This window comes from Ovis canadensis, chromosome 20 (assembly GCF_042477335.2).
Source record: "Ovis canadensis isolate MfBH-ARS-UI-01 breed Bighorn chromosome 20, ARS-UI_OviCan_v2, whole genome shotgun sequence".
Classification (NCBI taxonomy): Eukaryota; Metazoa; Chordata; class Mammalia; order Artiodactyla; family Bovidae; genus Ovis; species Ovis canadensis.
This window is the reverse complement of record NC_091264.1, coordinates 49369753-49387640: the sequence shown is the minus strand read 5'-3', so window position 1 is coordinate 49387640 and position 17888 is coordinate 49369753. Positions and strand designations below refer to the sequence as shown.

The 17888-nt window shown below is 38.0% G+C and overlaps 1 protein-coding gene across 1 annotated transcript; it reads left to right on the top strand.

Annotated features, from left to right (window-relative positions):
- The first annotated feature begins 2793 nt into the window (after positions 1-2793).
- On the top strand, positions 2794-14910 carry LOC138425933 (placental prolactin-related protein 3-like). Its single transcript, XM_069564362.2, has 5 exons — positions 2794-2848; positions 9702-9883; positions 12056-12163; positions 13913-14092; positions 14722-14910. The coding sequence occupies exons 1-5, from the start codon at positions 2794-2796 to the stop codon at positions 14908-14910; spliced, it is 714 nt and encodes a 237-aa protein (XP_069420463.2).
- The last annotated feature ends 2978 nt before the right edge of the window (positions 14911-17888 follow it).

Genomic DNA, 17888 nt, shown 5'->3' with positions numbered 1-17888 from the left:
TTCTCCTCTTTCACCCTCATCCGAGGCTCTTTAGTTCCTCTTGCTTTCTGCCATTACAGTTGTATCACTCACATATCTGAGGTTTTTCATATTTCTCCCAGCAATTTGATTGCAGCTTTTCGGACTCATCCAGTTCTGCAATTCACATGGCATGCTCTGCAAATACATTAAATCAGCAGGGTGACCATATTTAGCCTTGAAGGACTCCTTCACTAGTTTTGAACCAGTTTATTGTTCCTTCTCTGCTTCTAACTGCTGCTTTTTGAACTGCATGCAGGTTTCTCATAAGACGGCTAAGGTTCGTCTGGTATGCCCATCTCCTTAAGAATTTTCCACTTTTCTATGATTCACACAGTTTGCTGAGGTCAATGAAGCAGGTGTTTTTTTGGAGTTGCCTTGCTTTCTCTGTATTCCAGCAAATGTTGCCAATTTGATCTCTGATTCATCTGCTTTTTCTGTTTTTTTTTAAACCTAGGTTGAACATCTGGAAATTCTAGGTTCACATAATGCTGAATCCCTTTCTGGAGGATTTTGAGCATAACCTTACTTGCATGAGAGATAAGTGCAACTGTTCAGTGACTTGAACATTCTTTAATACTGCCCTTCTTGGGAATTGGGAGAAGGTTGACCTCTTCCTGTCATTTGGCCACTGCTGGCTTTTCCAAATTTTCTGACATATTGACTGGGACCCTTATTAGTGTCATCTTTTAGGATTTTAAATAGCTTTGCTGGAATTCCATCACCTCCAATAGCTTTATGGCAGCAGTGCTTCTTAGACCCACTTGACTTCACATTCTAGAATGTCTGGCTCAGAATGAGAAATTACATCATTGTGATTATCTGGGTCATTAAGATATTTTTTTGTATAGTTCTTCTGTGTACTTTTCCCATCTCTTCTTGGTCTATTCTGCTTTATTAAATCACAAAATACTAAAGAGTCAAAGTGATCTTGAGAAAAAAGAACAAAGTTTGAGACCATGGTTGCTGACTTCAAATATATTAGAAAGTTATAGTAATCAAAATGGAATGATTTGCTTCTGGCACGAAAACGGACATATAGATCAACAGAGCAGAACAATGAAGCCAGAAAGAAAGGCACACCCATATATTGTTGGTTAGCTTATGAACAAGGAGCCAAGAATATCCAGTGGGGAAAGGACATGCTTTTCAAAATGGCCCTGGGAAAACTTGGCCACCTTATGATATAATGGAACTATACCCCTGTCTTTTACCATACAATTATATCAGTTATAAAGGGATTAAAAATTTGAACATAACGACTAGAGCAATTAAACCCCTAGAAGAAGACATGGAGTTATTCTTCTTGCCATTGGTCTTTGCAGTGAGTTTTTGGGTTTCAACCAAAAGCAAAGGCAACAACTGCCAAAACAAACAAGTGGAACTACATCAAACTCCAAAGAAAGGAACATCAACAAAATCAAATGGCAATTTACAGATTGACAGAAGATATTTCCAAATCATATATTTGATAAGGGCTTAATATCCAAAAATACATGAGACTTACAACTCAAGGGCAACAAAACCCCAAATAATTCAAATTTTTAATGGAGTGTAAGAAAAGTAAGAGTTTCAATAAATCTGAAGATTAAACTGTAGATGAGAGACTCAGCAAGGTTTTCCTTCTAGAACAATAAAAACATGTGACTTCATGGCATTACTTTCTTCATCTCCACTCACTTATTTGACAATTACAGTTCAATGTATACATTCTTCAATCAATAGCAATCACCCCACAGTGAGCTATAATATGTACTAAGAACAGCCCCACAGGGGGAAAAACGTATCCTAATATTTGCATCCTTACTAATGAGGCATATCAAAAGAAAAGTAATTTCCAGAGTTTACCACTCCATTTTTTTCTATATTTCATTTTGAAATAGAGCTACCTATAAGGAAAATGTGTTAGGAGACCTCAATAATATATAGATAGGAAATCAGTTAAAATGGGAGAATTAATGGATTATAATTTGGGGGTAATTTATTATTCCTGTTGTAATCATCCTTTTCGATTTCTACTGCATCCATTATTAATTTCTTATAAATATTAATACCAACACAGGGACACATACTACTAAAATTATAGTGAATAGAGAAAGACATAGAATATATTACGCAAGATGTGAAAGTATGGGAAGTCAATAATAATAGTAAAATAAAGGGCAGTATTGCCTTGAGAGGAGGAAGGTTCTCAAAGTTTCTTGAAACACAAAGATTGAGCCAGATGTGAGGAATTAGCTTAATTTGTAAACCAGAAACTCTACCAGAAGAAATTTAAGTTCATACCCAGAAAGATGTTATGGGGAGGGAGGTGGGAGGGGGGTTCATGTTTGGGAATGCATGTAAGAATTAAAGATTTTAAAATTTAAAAAATAAAAAACTAAAATTAAAAAAAAAAATAAAAAATAAAATAAAATAAAAAATAAAAATAAAAAAATAAAAATAATAAAAAAAAAAACATTGCAATGCTAAAACCCATAATTTAGACAGAGAATAGGATAGGGTCAGGCATATAGACATTCAAAATTCCCCTTTGCTTAGTGCGTCAGGCACTCAAGGACCACCCTCACTGAAGTCTTTCTCTATTGCTCAACCTGCAAGTACCAGCATGGAGAAAGAGATAGCTCTACTACACAGGCAGTTGAACCCTCTTTTATGGCCTCAAGGCTTTCTTTAAGAAGCATTTCATGGAGCAGATTTCCTCCATCCCATCCCATCAGGCTGACTCCCCACAGTCAACAGGAGTCCTCACCCTGGGATCATTCCACAATCCCCATGGCTCCAGCTCCCAGCTTCCGTGGACACCAGTGGACTTACAACTCTGTCCGAGGTATGAAAGGCTGCAGCATGGCTTGTCTATGTGGTTCTCACTCTGTTCAGACTGTCACAGAGTAGTGAGTTCACTGCCCAACTGCTCAAATGCCTCCATCATCCCAGTGAACGGCCATGGACGTGGGGATCTCTCCCCTGCGCTTCAGCCCCCTCACCCCCTGGTGCAGGCTGGTCCCCTGCTCTCCTCCTCCTTTCCCCTTCCTCCTTGTCCCTTCTTTCCTTTGTTCTACCAAGTTCTATATGGATCCGGATATTCCTTCTCAATATTCAGGGAGTCCTGCCAGTATTCACCTGGTCTTCTGTGAGAACTGCTGCATCTTTAGATGTTCTTGATGCATTGGTGGAGAAAGGTGTACCCCACTTCTACCTACCACTCTGTCATCTTGTCCATCTCCATTTGTGCTTGCATTAGAAATGATTTTCCCTTTCTATTAAGTAACATTGTCATCACCATTAACTTTTACCTTTTGAGGAGAACACAGGTAAGTTTTCAGTCAGTCATTGAATTGTGTCCCACTCTTTCTGACCCCAGGGACTGCAGCGCTCCAGGCTTCCTTGTATATCCCTGACTCTCAGAGCTTGTTCAATCTCATGATTAGATCATGAAGCTCAAACTTAGATCCTCACCTTATTAATTTTTTATACATGAAAATATGTAACCTTTAAAAATCTCTCCCTATTTGTCCTACCTTCCAGGCTTTGGCAATCGTTTTTCTACTCTGAGTTCCTTTTTTTTTTTTTTTTTTTTTTGTGAAACTCCTTATAGTTGAGATCATATGGCATTTGTCTTTCTCTGACTTAGTTTACTTAGTGTAATGCCCTCCAGTTTCACCCATGTTGCCACAAATGGAAGGATTTCTTTCTAATTCTAATGGCTAAATAATATTTACCTATATATGTCACGTCACATTGTTTTAACCCATTCACCTGTTGAAAGATACTCAGGCTGTGCCTATACCAAGGCTACTGTGAATAATGTTGCAATGAACATGGGAATACAGATCTCTCCTTGAGACAATGATTTCATTTCCTTTGACTACATATCCAGAAGTGGGGTAATGGATCACATAAACGTTCTCTTTTAAATTTCTTGAATAACCTCCACAGTATGTTTCCATAGGAGTTGCACTGGTATACATACCTACCAACACTACATAAGCATTCCTTTTTCTCCTTATCCTCAATAATGTTTGTCATTTCTTACATTTTTGGTTCTAGACATTCAAACAGCTAAGAGGTGACATCTCTTGTGCTTTTGATCTGCATTTCCTGTGATTATTAGTGATGCTGAGCATCTTGTCATATACCTTTTGATAGTTTATATGTCTTATTTGTGGGAAAATGTCTATTCTTTAAAAATGTAGCATATGTTATGTTTACTATATTCCAATATATGAAACTCAGTTGCCTACCTATATATCAACCACAAACTATCAGACAGTACAATAAAGAAAACAATTTCATTTACTATTGCATCTCAAAAAGATAAAACACTAATACAATATTGTAAAGCAATTAACCCCCAATTAAAATAAATAAATTTATTTTTTAAAGAAAATCAAACCAGAAAAAAGAAAGAAAGAAACTTAAGCAAGGTGTTGAAAGATTTTATGCAAAACCTTTAAGACATTGATAAGAGAAATTTAAAAAGAGTTAAAGATGTGCAAAGTTAGGTTGTCTATTCAATGTGTTTCCTGATGTAGGATTTATATTTCTATAAACTTCCCTCTTAGAACTGCTTTTGTTTCATCCTCTAGGTTTTTGATCATTAAGTTTTTATTGTTCTTTGTTTCTAGGACTGTTTTGATTTCTCTTATTTCTATAATAATCTGTTCATTATTTAGTAATGTGTTGCTTAATCACCATGTGTTTGTGTTCTTTAAAGTTCTTTTTTAATTTTTTTCCTATAATTGATATCTAGGATGAAAGTACTCTTGCCTGGAAAATCCCTTGGATGTAGAAGCCTGGTGGGCTGCAGTCCATGGGGTTCCCAAGAGTCGGACACGACTGAGCAAGTTCACTTTCACTTTTCACTTTCATGCATTGGAGAAGGCAATGGCAACCAACTCCAGTGTTCTTGCCTGGAGAATCCCAGGGACAGAGGAGCCTGGTGGGTTGCCGCCTATGGGCTCACACAGCGTCGGACACGACTGAAGCGACTTAGCAGCAGTAGCAGTAGCAGTATCATAGTGTTGTGGTCAGAGAAAATTCTTGATATAATTTCAATTTCCTTAAATTTACTGAGGTTTGATTTGTGACCCAAGATGAGGAGAATGTTCCATGTGCACTTGAGAAGAAAGCGTATTCTTCTGCATTTGGATGGAATATGTTGAAGATATCAATTAGGTCTGTTTGCTCTAATATTTCCTTTTAGGCTTATGTTTCCTTATTAATTTTATGTTTTGTTGATATGTCCATTGGCATAGGTGTCATATTAACATGCCCTACTATTATTGTGTTACTGTCAATTTCTCCTTTTTTGTCAGTTAGTGTTTACCTTATGTATTGAGGTGCTCTTATGTAGAGTACATAAATAGTTAAAATTGTTATGCCTTTTTCTTGGACTGATCCCTTGATCATTTGGTAATGTCCTTCTTAATCTCATAATAGTTTTGATTTTAAGGCCTATTTTTTCTTTTTTCAGATTTTATTTTATTTATTTATTTACTTTACAATATTGTATTGGTTTTGGCATACATCAACATGAATCCACCAAAAGTGTACATGTGTTCCCAATCCTGAACCTCTCTCCCACCTCTCTCCCCATACCATCTCTCTGGGTCATCCCAGTGCACCAGCCCCAAGCATCCTGTTCTGACACAAGAATAGCCAATCCAGCTTTCTTTTGATATCCATTTGCATGGAATATCTTTTTCCATCCTCTCACTTTCAGTCTGTGTGTGTCTCTAGAACTGAAGTGGGTCTCTTGTAGGCAGCATATACATGGGTCTTGTTTTTGTATTCATTCAGCCAGTCTGTGTCTTTTGGTAAGAATTGAGGAAGATAATAGCAAATAAAACAACTGATAAAGGATTGCTTTCCAAAATACAAGCAGCTCAAACAACTCAGTCATCAAAAGGCAAGGGAAGAACTGCAAAAATAAACTAGTGAGACCACATCAAACTCAAAACCTTCTGCATAGTAAAAGAAGCCATCCATAAAATGAAATGACAACTAATGGAATGAAAAAAAATACATTTGCAAATCACATATTTGGTAAGGGCTTCGTATATAAGAGACTCATGCAACTCAGTATTGAAAGAAATCAAACAACCCAAATTATTAAATGAGCAAAGGAAGAGTAAGTGTTTTGAAAAATCTGAAGAGTAAACTGTAGATGAGAGACACTGTAAGTTTTTCCTTCCAGAACAAAAGCCTTTGTCTTCCTGGCATTGCATTCTTTATCTCCAATCACCTGTTTGGTGATTACAGTTCACAGTATACATCCTTCATTCAATAGCTATCACCCTACACTGAGTTATATGTGCTCAGAATAGCCTTATTAACTATAACAAACTAATAATTACATACTTATTCTTGAAGCATCTAAAATCCAAGGTGATTTTCAGAATTTTCCACTCCATTGTTTTCTACATTCTATTTCAAAATTGAAACACCTAGTAAGGAAATATGAGTAGGGGTCCTCAGTAATACATGGATAGAAAGTCAGTTAAAACTGGGAGCATTACCGGATTATATTTGGGGGGAATGTATTATTACTAATACTGTTGCAATTTTCTTCCCTTTAATTCTCTGCAATATTAGTGGATATTTATTTAAAATAGTAATACCAGTATAGAGGCCCATAGTACTCACGTTATAGTAGATTGAGAAAAACAAAGCTTATGAGGTAGGAAGCGAAATCACAGAAAATTAGCAATGGTATCAAAACAAGGGGAAGTACTGCCTAGAAAGAAAGTAGAGTTCGGTAATTATTTGGAGACAACACGAACAAGCCAGATGTGAGCCAACCAGCTTAAACTGTGCATCAGAAACAGCACCAGAAGAAAAATGAAGTCCATAAAAATATGCTGATGCTAAATGCCAAAATCCAGATGGTAAGAAAATAGGGTAGTGTTTATGTAGATGCTTAAAACTACTCAGAGAGGTAGACATGGAAGCAAATACACTAATGAGCATCAGAAAGATCAAAGCCAAAAGAGTCTGAAAAATAAATCGTAAAGGGGCTTGTTAGTCTGATCAAAAGAATAAGAGAATCAAATTAGAAAACCAAAATATAAAAACTTGTGCACGTGATAGACCCAAAGAATGGTCAACAGAGAAAATTTTGGCCTTACTGACCAGCAAACAGAAGCCTCCAGCGTCAGGAACAAACACCCCTGGGCAGGACCCAAGACTGTGCGCTTCTGGGAACAGCCTCAGTTTCAAAGTTTGGGCACTATACCACCTAAAAGCGAATGCAGACAAGGATTGTAGCTTGCTATGGCACTGAATCACAGACAGTAGTGTTTTTTAGTTTACTTTTTTCATTCAACTATAAAGTTAATGAATCACTAACCAATGATAATTGATACCATCAGTTTCTAGTCAGACCATCTTTAGTCATACAATGGATATCTGAACCTGTTATATGATCCCCAATAACAGTTTTAATAATTGAATTTATTGATGTTTAATTGAAGGGGAATTGCTCTACAATATTGTACTGCTTTCTGCAAAACATCAACATGAATCAGCCTTAGGTATACCTATGTCCCCTTGCTCTTGAAACTCCTCCCACCTTCCTTCCCATCCCATTCCTCGAAGCTGTTACAGAAAAAATATGGAAGGCTTCACAAATTTGTGTGTTATCCTTGGGCAGAAGCCATGTGAATCTCCAACTTATTAATATATGTACTACCAAAGGAAACACATGAAAAACAGTTTAACAGAAAAAAATCCCATAGTCACCAACAAATAAATGATCAATTACATTAGGAATTAGGGTATTCTGCTATATTTACCATCTCTTATAAAATCGAATTTTATAAGGTCCAAAGTTCCATGATAGAATTAAGCATATATTTAGGCATAAGACATGTATAAATGCACAAATATATGCAAACAAATACATCTATGTTATACAAGCTATTATTCTCCTTGCCTGTCACAATAAGCTCTTTAGTTGATGAAAGATATAGCACCAAATTTCTCCAACTTGTATGTCTTCCTTTGGAGAACCACTTCTTTTGTTTTTATCACCTAATTTTAAATAACCATTTTATTTTAGATACCATGCCCCTTTAAACTAAGAGTAGTGAAAACCTAGTAAATGTTGATATCTTATCGTTAATTATATCACCATTTTTCTGGTAAATTGGAAAAAGAATCATGTTCAGATCTCATTCAGGAGGATAAAATTTCTATTTTATCAGTTGTCTTGTCCAAACTCAGTTCTTGCTCACTTCAGTCTTTAATTTGGTTTACTTTGATGGATGAACAGGAAAGGGAATATTAAAATCACACTTGCAAGGGTCTATGATTTTATGCTTCTGTTGGCCAAAGGTAGGGCCAGGAATAATTTCTGAAATATTACAATACATCATGGAAGCATGAAGGTCTAGTTCTACTGTCAAAGAGCAGATACTTGCAGATGGTTCAAAAACTAAGCCCCATGGGTTTTCAGGATGTACTCCCGACCAGACAGATAAATTTTGTCCCTAAAAAGTCCAAGTCAGGAAAGGGCAGCCCTTGTTCACAGAGCCAATGATGTTGTCTTGGGTGCTGTCCAGGTAATATTCTTGTATTACCATTTGGAGATTTATTTGCTATTTTCAGGAAGAAACAAATGTAACAAGAAGAATAAAGATGCATATAAGTAGAAGAGCTGTCAAGGTGCCTAGAAGAAAGGCTAGCCAGCAGAACCAGGCCCCCACACTGATAACTGTCAAAGACTGTAACAGTGAGTGTTTTATAGACAGAGCAGAACAAGTGGATAAAACCAATGCTCTAGGGTCACTGCTGTTTTGCAGTCAAAGACAAAATAATTTTTTCTTTAAGCAGAGTCATCACAGCTCCTGCTGTAGTCTCGCTTACATACATGCAGACAGAGAGCTCACAGGTATGTGTGATGTGACATTCAGGAAGTGTACAGATGACTGTACTGGTGCCCAGTCACCTGTATCTGCTAAGAAAGGGACCTGGGAAAAATTTCTTGCCCTCTCCAAGTCATCACATCTTCATTAGCAGAACTTGATGATCATAGTGAGATTAAGGCTATCTCACAGGATTACTGTGAAACACAAATTTTAAGATGTTCTAAAGCTTTTTGGAAAGTATCAAAGACATGCATGAGGTTATTAATGTGAGTGAGCAGATCCAAGGTACGGTATTCTTTTTCTCTTAGTATTCTTTTTGTACTCAGTAGTAGCGATCAGTCAGTCATGTGTCACTCTTACCCCACTGTGATGGTATACCACACAGATCAACTGGACTTTATTTGTCATTTCAGTGTCTAAAATTCAAGCATTAGTCAATGTAGAGTGAAAAAATTACAAACTCCTAGAGGGCCTCCCTGCCAGAGTCTGCAGAGTCCCAACATTAAACTGTCTTAAAAGAATGGCCTAAACACTCTGGCTCAGAATTAAGTTCCAAATGTTTGCAGAACACAGAAGTACTTCTGAGAGCAATACAAAAATACAGGGAGTAACCTACTTCTCCATCTATCTGTGCAAATATCATCATCCATCTAAATTTACACAGAAAACACTCTTTCTTCCCCACCCCAGGTACTACAGCACCAACTCCTGCTCAGAGCAACAGGGAAAGAGAAAGCTTCCCTCCGCAGGATGAATTTGATAACCTCCGCTGACTAGATCATCTCAGAATGGCTCATGTTTTTATTTAAACAGGTTCCTGCCTGCTCCTGCTGCTGGTCATGTCAAATCTGCTCCTGTGCCAAGGCAAACCATTTCCGTGCTGCAGTCCTAATGTGTTTGACATCCCCCGGGAATCCCTTACAGACCTGTTTCTCAATGCCATGAATCTGTCCTACAGCATCTATAACCATTCCAAAATAATGTTCACTGAGTTTGTAAGTACTGTGGTGGTGGTGGTGGTGGTTTAGTTGCTAAGTTGTTTCCAACTCTTGCGACCCCATGGACTGTAGCCTGCCAGCCTCACAGATGTAACCCTCACATAAGTGACTGGGCTATACTGTCCTTTCAACAAGAAGGCTGCATCAGCCAAACTTCAAATAACACACTCTCTAGGTCAAAGAAGCCATCAGCTCATAAGATGTGGATTATGAATAAAGGATCCATTTTGTGAAATCTCAAAGATTCCTAAGAAGTGCAATAACATTTTCAATTTCCTTTCATTCATTTTCTTTTGTAAATTTCTGAAATAAATGAGTTTCTATTTGTCAGCCAAGAATGCCATAAAAGACTACAATAGACTCGGTAGAATAAACAACAGAAATTTATTTCCTCACAGTTCTGGGGGCTAGAAGTCTCAGATCAGGGTGCCAGCAAGGTAAGGTTCTGGTAAGAGTTCTTTCTTCCCAGGCTGGCTTCTCCGTGTGTCCTCACACAGGGAGTGGGGCTGGGGAAGAGAGATAGAATAAAAGACACAGAGAGACAGAGAAACAAGAGAGAATTCTCTGGTGTTTCGCTTCATGAAGACACTAAATGTATTGGTTCAGTGTTCCACCCTAAGAGATCATTTAACCTTAATGGGCTTCACTAGTGGCTCAGATGGTAAAGAATCTGCCCTCAATGTGAGAGAGAGACCTGGGCTCTATCCATGAGTCTGGAAGATTCCATGGAGAAGGGAATGGCAAGCCACTCCAGTATTCTTGCCTGAGAAATCCCATTGACAGATTAGACTGGTGGGCTATAGTCCGTGGGGTCCCAAATTCAGAACCCTTTTCAAAACCCAGTACTTTGGCAGTTAGGGCTCAAACACATGAATTTGAAGAACACAGATTCAGTCCACAATACTACCATAAAGCACTCTTAGGTGGGACTGAGGAAAAGGAAGCATGTTGATTTTCTGGTCCTTCAGTGTCTCTCTGGGCTTTCTTCTCCAGGCTCAGAGTAAATAGCCAATAAATGAGAACTGCTCTGCAGTGAACTTGGTGGATGGAACATGTTAAAGAAAGCTGAATGCCAGTCACAAAAATGAATACTGGTATTATTCCTTTAAGATTTGCAGTGAATAGCTTTAGAGCTACAGTAGAAGGGGAGTTTACAATTTGAAACAGTTAGTCACTTTGAGGAAGGTATTTGAAAATTGTATGTTCATTCTTTTAGGTCAATCAAAGAGCACAGAGTAGAGCAGACAGCTAGTAAAAAGGGGTGCTAAACCTTTCTATTAAATTCACATAGTTCTTTTTACTCAGTAGTTTTTGTTTCATCCTTCATTTTTGACTACCCATTTTTTCCCATATCTTCCAAGTAATCTCTTGAAATGTTCATAACCTTCGCTAAAGATTAGTTTTTCTCTATCAATTTGTTAGCTAGATTTTTCTACTCTTGTTATTCTAAGTCCATTGCTTAGTATTTCGTATAACTTTATATCATGTATTTCTGCCACACCATTTTGTCACCATAAACAACAATGTATTCTGCACCTGGGACGAACACTAAGCTTTTTAGTGTGCAGATTCAGTGATAAGTGAGAGTCATAACTGTATAACACCTTATAAGGGAATATGTTGGCTCTAATCCACAGTAAATAAGAAACTAAATGGTTAAATAGAGGTGCATGCATGCATTCTAAGTCATTTCAGTTGTGGCCAACTCTTTGCAGCCCTACTAACTGTAGCTCAACAGGCTCCTCTGTCCATAGGATTGGCCAGGCAAGAATACTGGAGTATGTTGCTATACCCTCTTGCAAGGGATGCTCCTCACCTAGGGTCAAACCTGAGTCTTCTTATATCTCCTGCATTGGCAAGAATGTTCTTTACCACTACTGTCACCTGGGAAGCACCAAGTATTGGTACAAAAGTACTATATTTGAGTCAAGTACTAAAAAATAATATAATAATAAAATAGAGAAGGGAAAAGGTTGAACTTAGAAAAGTTAGATATAAAATCATTTTTATAGGGGCAATGTATAGAAAATGTAGGAAAAGAATAACTTTCAAATTTTGTGATGCCTCCTGTTAAAAAAATTACATGACTGTCAAACATGTTAATGTTCTGGTAATGGGTTCATCTATTTAATGCCCCAAAACCTTAATTAATTGCCTGATCACTTTCAGGAAGAAAAATATGCCAAGGGCAAACTGTACAATATCAATGCCACCATTAGCTGCCATACCGATTCCCTCAATACTCCCAAAGAAAGAGAAGAAGCCGAAGAGACGGATGTGAGTCTTTCACCTGGGTTTTTCACCATATCAAATGAGACAGTATGTAGGTTACCAGGCTTCAGATTATTAGAGGTTATGGTAAATGTACATGCAGAAAAAGGTGGAGGAACAATAAGCAATTGAAGAGAAATTATATTATGCAGTTGATGAAGCATGAGTGAAATCAAGGGATGACTAAAGATCTGTAGTAGCAATATAAATAACAGATCTATAAATTGTCCATGCAGACAACTTTAGTTCAACCAATGCATTAGACACAGGACTGCAGCTATTATTCTGGATGGAAACAGGAAATGAATGGGAACTTCCATGTGCAAAATATAAGATTGCAAAATTCATGAATATGTAAGAAAGAAACCCCAGTTTTGTGTACTCCCTGTTACTAGTGAGTTCTACATGAGAGTCCTATACTGCACCACCCGAGTCCCCGCATCTGCCTTTCAAGGCTCTCCTGATTCTGCTTGAACTTCTCTGACACCTCCTTCATTTTTCATTCTCGATGACTCCTCTGTCACCTTTTATTCTTAATTTGTAAATCTCCCCCACAATGGCCTATAAAACATTGCCTTGCTTCACATGGCCTCAACAATTGCTTCTGTTCTGAGGACAACAAAGTTTACATATCAAGCCTCAATCATTTTTGGCAGCTCCAAATTCTCACAGCTATAACATCTTTTTTTCTGATTTCCTGTATTATCCTTCATCCTAACATTATTTAAAATATTTTCACATGCATCCCCCCTTAAAATACTATCTTCTCTCTCTACAACTTTCTTAATGATACCAGCATTCTTTTCCTCTGTCAAGCTCATTAATAAAGAGGATGATCAAGTAATGGAAAAAGTCAAATACAAAAAAGAGGAGGGATTTTTCAACAAGCTTAAATTTAAAGTTTACTGAGAGTTAATACATTTTACTGAGCATTTTATGTGCATTACTATATTTAATCTATTCAGTTCTCTGTTTTTATCAGTAAAACAGTTCATGACTGTATAGAAATCAAGCATATGAACTAGAGATCTTCAGCCCCTGGGATTTTCAGGCTCAATTCTGCTAGTAGTGGTGAACTAGAGGGGAAAACCCTCCATTGTGAATCCCACTGATGCTGTTACTAATGACAACACTGTGCCATTTTCTGCCCGGAGACATGTCAACAAAACAGACTGTTCTGATATCAGCAGGAGGCTGGTGTTGGGATCAGCTGAGGAGAGAAGCCTGTTTAGGAATGCCATGTCTTCCTCCTTGTCTCTTTGTTGTAATATCATAAAACAAGTACCGATCAAACATCAATATGAAGGACTCATCTGATTCATTAATACAAATGAATCACTGGGTGACAATGATGTGGGCACAGGTGGAATCCCTCTTTCCTGTGTCAGGCACTGCAGGCACGTACTGACTTGCCATAAATACTTAGATTTCTCTCACGCAAATATACAAACATAAAAGAACTCACTGAGTGGTGGTAGGATTTCAGGGGAAAAAAAGAAAATTCTTCATATTATAAATTCGAATGCATCAGAAGAATTACTTCCTAAAATAAACTAGATTTTTTAATAATTCAGCAAAGTGTGAACTAATAGCTTACATTTTATACTTTTCCAACTTTCACTACCCTCTAAAATCTCTGCATACACATAGGAATAACCAAGAGTTTTTTAGGTCAGCTGCTCTGAGCAAAGATCACGTTACCAAAACCACTGAATTATGATTATTTTAATGAGACTGTTTCTTCCGGTTGCTTAGATTGAAGATCTTAGCAAGTGGATACTCATTTTCCTGTACTCCTGGAGTAGACCTCTGAATCTTCTAGTCACGGACTTGCAGAGTGTGAAAGAAGTCTCAGAAACTATCCTATCAAGTGCCAAAGAGAACGTGAAAAAAGTAGAAGAACTTCAAGAATTCATAGAGAGGCATTTCTGCCAGGTGAGCATCCTGCAGAGGGCTTTCTTGCCTTTTTCATGAATGAAAGAGGTGACCTCTGTATTGCGTAAGAAGTTTGGAAATATCTCATTTTGTAAGAAAAAGATTCATGACTTCTGTATTCTAGACTGCTACTACATAAAGCAGGAGTCTAGTCATTCATAGTGATAGACTCTACTGTAAAGGAATCAGAATTTCACTGCAATTTTTGACATGTGCAGCCTTCCCTGCATAGCACATAATTACCCCAAAAGCTTGCCTCTTCTTGGGCACTGGTGGTTGAAATATTTTCAAGAGTAAGAGAACTAGAGAACAGAATTTCCAAGATCAGCATTTTCTTCAAGGTAACCCAGTACATCTGCTATTGAAATTCTGCTTGTCTTCTTTCTCTGTTCTCCTCAAATCAAAGGATGAGAATAGGAAGGAAGAAGAGAGAAAGTTAAAACTAAACTTGAGTTACACTTCTACTTTTTAGATTACTAATAGTTTTCTCACAGGCTGGTCCAAAATCCATATCTAGATAGTTTTATATTCATATGTCATCCCCAAATCTTAATTTGATATTTAGAAGGAACAAAGATAAGCAAATCCTAATAAAACACATAAGAAGTCATTATCTTTTGGATATTCAGATGATTATTCCAGCAATGCGGAAGATGTTGAAGGCTCATGTTTACTGGTCAGAACTCCCATCCCTGATGTCCAGCGATGAAGATGTGCGTCAGTCTGCATTTTATAACCTGTTCCAGTGCCTGCACAAGGATTTTCTTATAATGGACCTTTATAACATATTCCTGGCATGCCTACATATTGAGTGCTAAATCCACGTCCATGCCATCCAGGTCTGAGATGGTCATAATGATCTATCCCATAGCAAGCTTATTTGAAATTTACAGCTTTTTAATGCATGTTCTGTGAAATGGGCCCCCTCTTAAATAAAAGAAACAAAGACTCTGTAGCGATGTCAAACTCTAAGAGGGCAATTTGTCAACATATCTTATTTTCATTTAATAGAAAATCAAAAGAAAATCCACCCCTACAATTGAGAGAATAAAGCTCCTATTAAAATTAGAAATGAATCATCAGTCCAGGTTCGATCCATGACACTGGATGTTTGGGGCTGGGGCACTGAGACGACCCAGAGGGATGGTACGGGGAGGGAGGAAGGAGAGGGGTTCAGGATGGGGAACACGTGTATACCTGTGTCGGATTCATGTTGATGTATGGCAAAACCAATACAATATTGTAAAGTAAAAATAAATAAATAAATAAGTAAACCACATACACACACAAAAAAATTAGTCACAAATAACAGAAGCTGGCATTACAAAGATCATTAAGAGATTACTTAAGAATCACAGCCAGTTATTCTAGGTCACATTATTAGAATCAAAGAATTAAACAATTGTTCATGGTTCTGGTCATGCTACCAAGAAGACTGAATTCTCAGGATTCTTTATGAAAGCCAGGCACGAACTGTCAGCCAGCTATCACAGTGTTACATCAGACAATATAAATGATTTGAACCATTGTATAAATAGCATGAGGTTTACTGAACTGTCTAAAGATTGTTAGGATGCTGTCTTAGTCCTTCTGGGTTGCTATAACAAAATATCACAGGCTTAAAAACAATGGAAATGGATTTCCACAGTGTGGTCATGCAGGGTCCATTCTGGCCACACACTTCTTACTGTAGCCTCACATTGGGGAGGGCTCCCCCCAGCTCCCCACCTGCAGTAGTCACCACAGCTTCTCTGTTTCCCCCAATCTGCAAACACCATCTGAAGAAAATTAAGCAGCTCACAGGAAACCCATGTATCATAAACACTCTGAACTATTGAATGGCAGAAATACTGGTGTGCATCTGTCCACCCCTGGATTCTGGACAATTGACCAACTGGTCACATAGACACCAAGTAGATCAGAAAGATGGATTTAAAATACATTTATCTGAGAAGTGAGATACCAACCTCTCTTCTTTTAGAGTAACTATCTTCTGCTTCTGTTAGGACCATACCATTTCTGTCCTTTATCGAGCCCATCGTTGCATGAAATGTTCCCTTGGTATCTCCAATTTTCTTGAAGAGATGTCTAGTCTTTCCTATTCTGTTATTTTCCTCTATTTCTTTGCATTGATTGCTGAAGAAGGCTATCTTATCTCTTCTTGCTATTCTTTGGAACTCTACATTCAGATGCTTTTTTTTTTTTTTTAAATCTTTAATTCTTACATGCATTCCCAAACTTTTCCTTTTCTTCTTGGCTTTTCGCTTCTCTTCTTTTCACAGTTATTTGTTAGGCCTCCCCAGACAGCCATTTTGCTTTTTTTCATTTATTTTCCATGGGGATGGTCTTGATCCCACAGTTCAGTTCAGTTCAGTTCAGTGGCCTCAGTCGTCCCCTTTTCCTCCTGCCCCCAATCCCTCCCAGCATCAAAGTCTTTTCCAATGAGTAAAATCTTCGCATGAGGTGGCCAAAGTACTGGAGTTTCAGCATTAGCATCATTCCTTCCAAAGAAATCCCAGGGTTGATCTCCTTCAGAATGGACTGGTTGGATCTCCTTGCAGTCCAAGGGACTCTCAAGAGTCTTCTCCAACACCACAGTTCAAAACCATCAATTCTTCAGCACTCAGCCTTCTTCACAGTCCAACTCTCACATCCATACATGACTACGGGAAAAACCATAGCCTTGACTAAACGGACCTTGGTTGGCAAAGTAATGTCTCTACTTTTGAATATGCTATCTAGGTTGGTCATAACTTTTCTTCCAAGGAGTAAGTGTCTTTTAATTTCATGGCTGCAATCACCATCTGCAGTGATTTCGGAGCCCCCCAAAATAAAGTCTGACACTGTTTCCACTGTTTCTCCATCTATTTCCCATGGAGTGATGAGACTGGATGCCATGATTTTTGTTTTCTGAATGTTGAGCTTTAAGCCAACTTTTTCACTCTCCTCTTTTACTTTCATCAAGAGGCTTTTTAGTTCCTCTTCCTTTCTGCCATAAGGGTGGTGTTATCTGCATATCTGAGGTTATTGATATTTCTCCCAGCAATCTTGATTCCAGCTTGTGTTTCTTCCAGTCCAGCGTTTCTCATGATGTACCCTGCATAGAAGTTAAATAAGCACGGTTGACAACATACAGCCTTGACGTCCTCCTTTTCCTATTTGGAACCAGTCTGTTGTTCCATGTGCATTTCTAACTGTTGCTTCCTGACCTGCATACAGATTTCTCAAGAGGCATGTTAGGTGGTCTGGTGTTCCCATCTCTTTCAGAATTTTCCACAGTTTATTGTGATCCACACAGTCAAAAGCTTTGGCATAGTCAATAAAGCAGAAATAGATGTTTTTCTGAAACTCTCTTGCTTTTTCCATGATCCAGCGGATGTTGGCAATTTGATCTCTGGTTCCTCTGCCTTTTCTAAAACCAGCTTGAACCTCAGGGAGTTCACGGTTCATGTATTGCTGAAGCCTGGCTTGGAGAATTTTGAGCATTACTTTACTAGCGTGTGAGATAGTACAATTGTGCAGTAATTTTAGCATTCTTTTGCACTGACTTTCTTTGGGATTGGAATGAAAACTGACCTTTTCCAGTCCTGTGGCCACTGCTGAGTTGTCCAAATTTGCTGGCATATTGAGTGTCGCACTTTCACAGCATCATCTTTCAGGATTTGAAATAGCTCTACTGGAAGTCCATCACCTCCACTAGCTTTGTTCATAGTGATGCTTTTTAAGGCCCACTTGGCTTCACATTCCAGGATATCTGGCTCTAGATGAGTGATCACACCATCGTGATTATCCAGGT

What these genes read in the sequence shown, in the direction of transcription:
- LOC138425933 (XM_069564362.2), top strand. Translation starts at nt 2,794, where the DNA reads ATGGCTCCAGCTCCCAGCTTCCGTGGACACCAGTGGACTTACAACTCT. An exon ending in AAATAATGTTCACTGAGTTT is followed by an intron (nt 9,884 to 12,055) that starts GTAAGTACTGTG and finishes GATCACTTTCAG; the next exon opens with GAAGAAAAATATGCCAAGGG. An exon ending in TAGAGAGGCATTTCTGCCAG is followed by an intron (nt 14,093 to 14,721) that starts GTGAGCATCCTG and finishes TTGGATATTCAG; the next exon opens with ATGATTATTCCAGCAATGCG.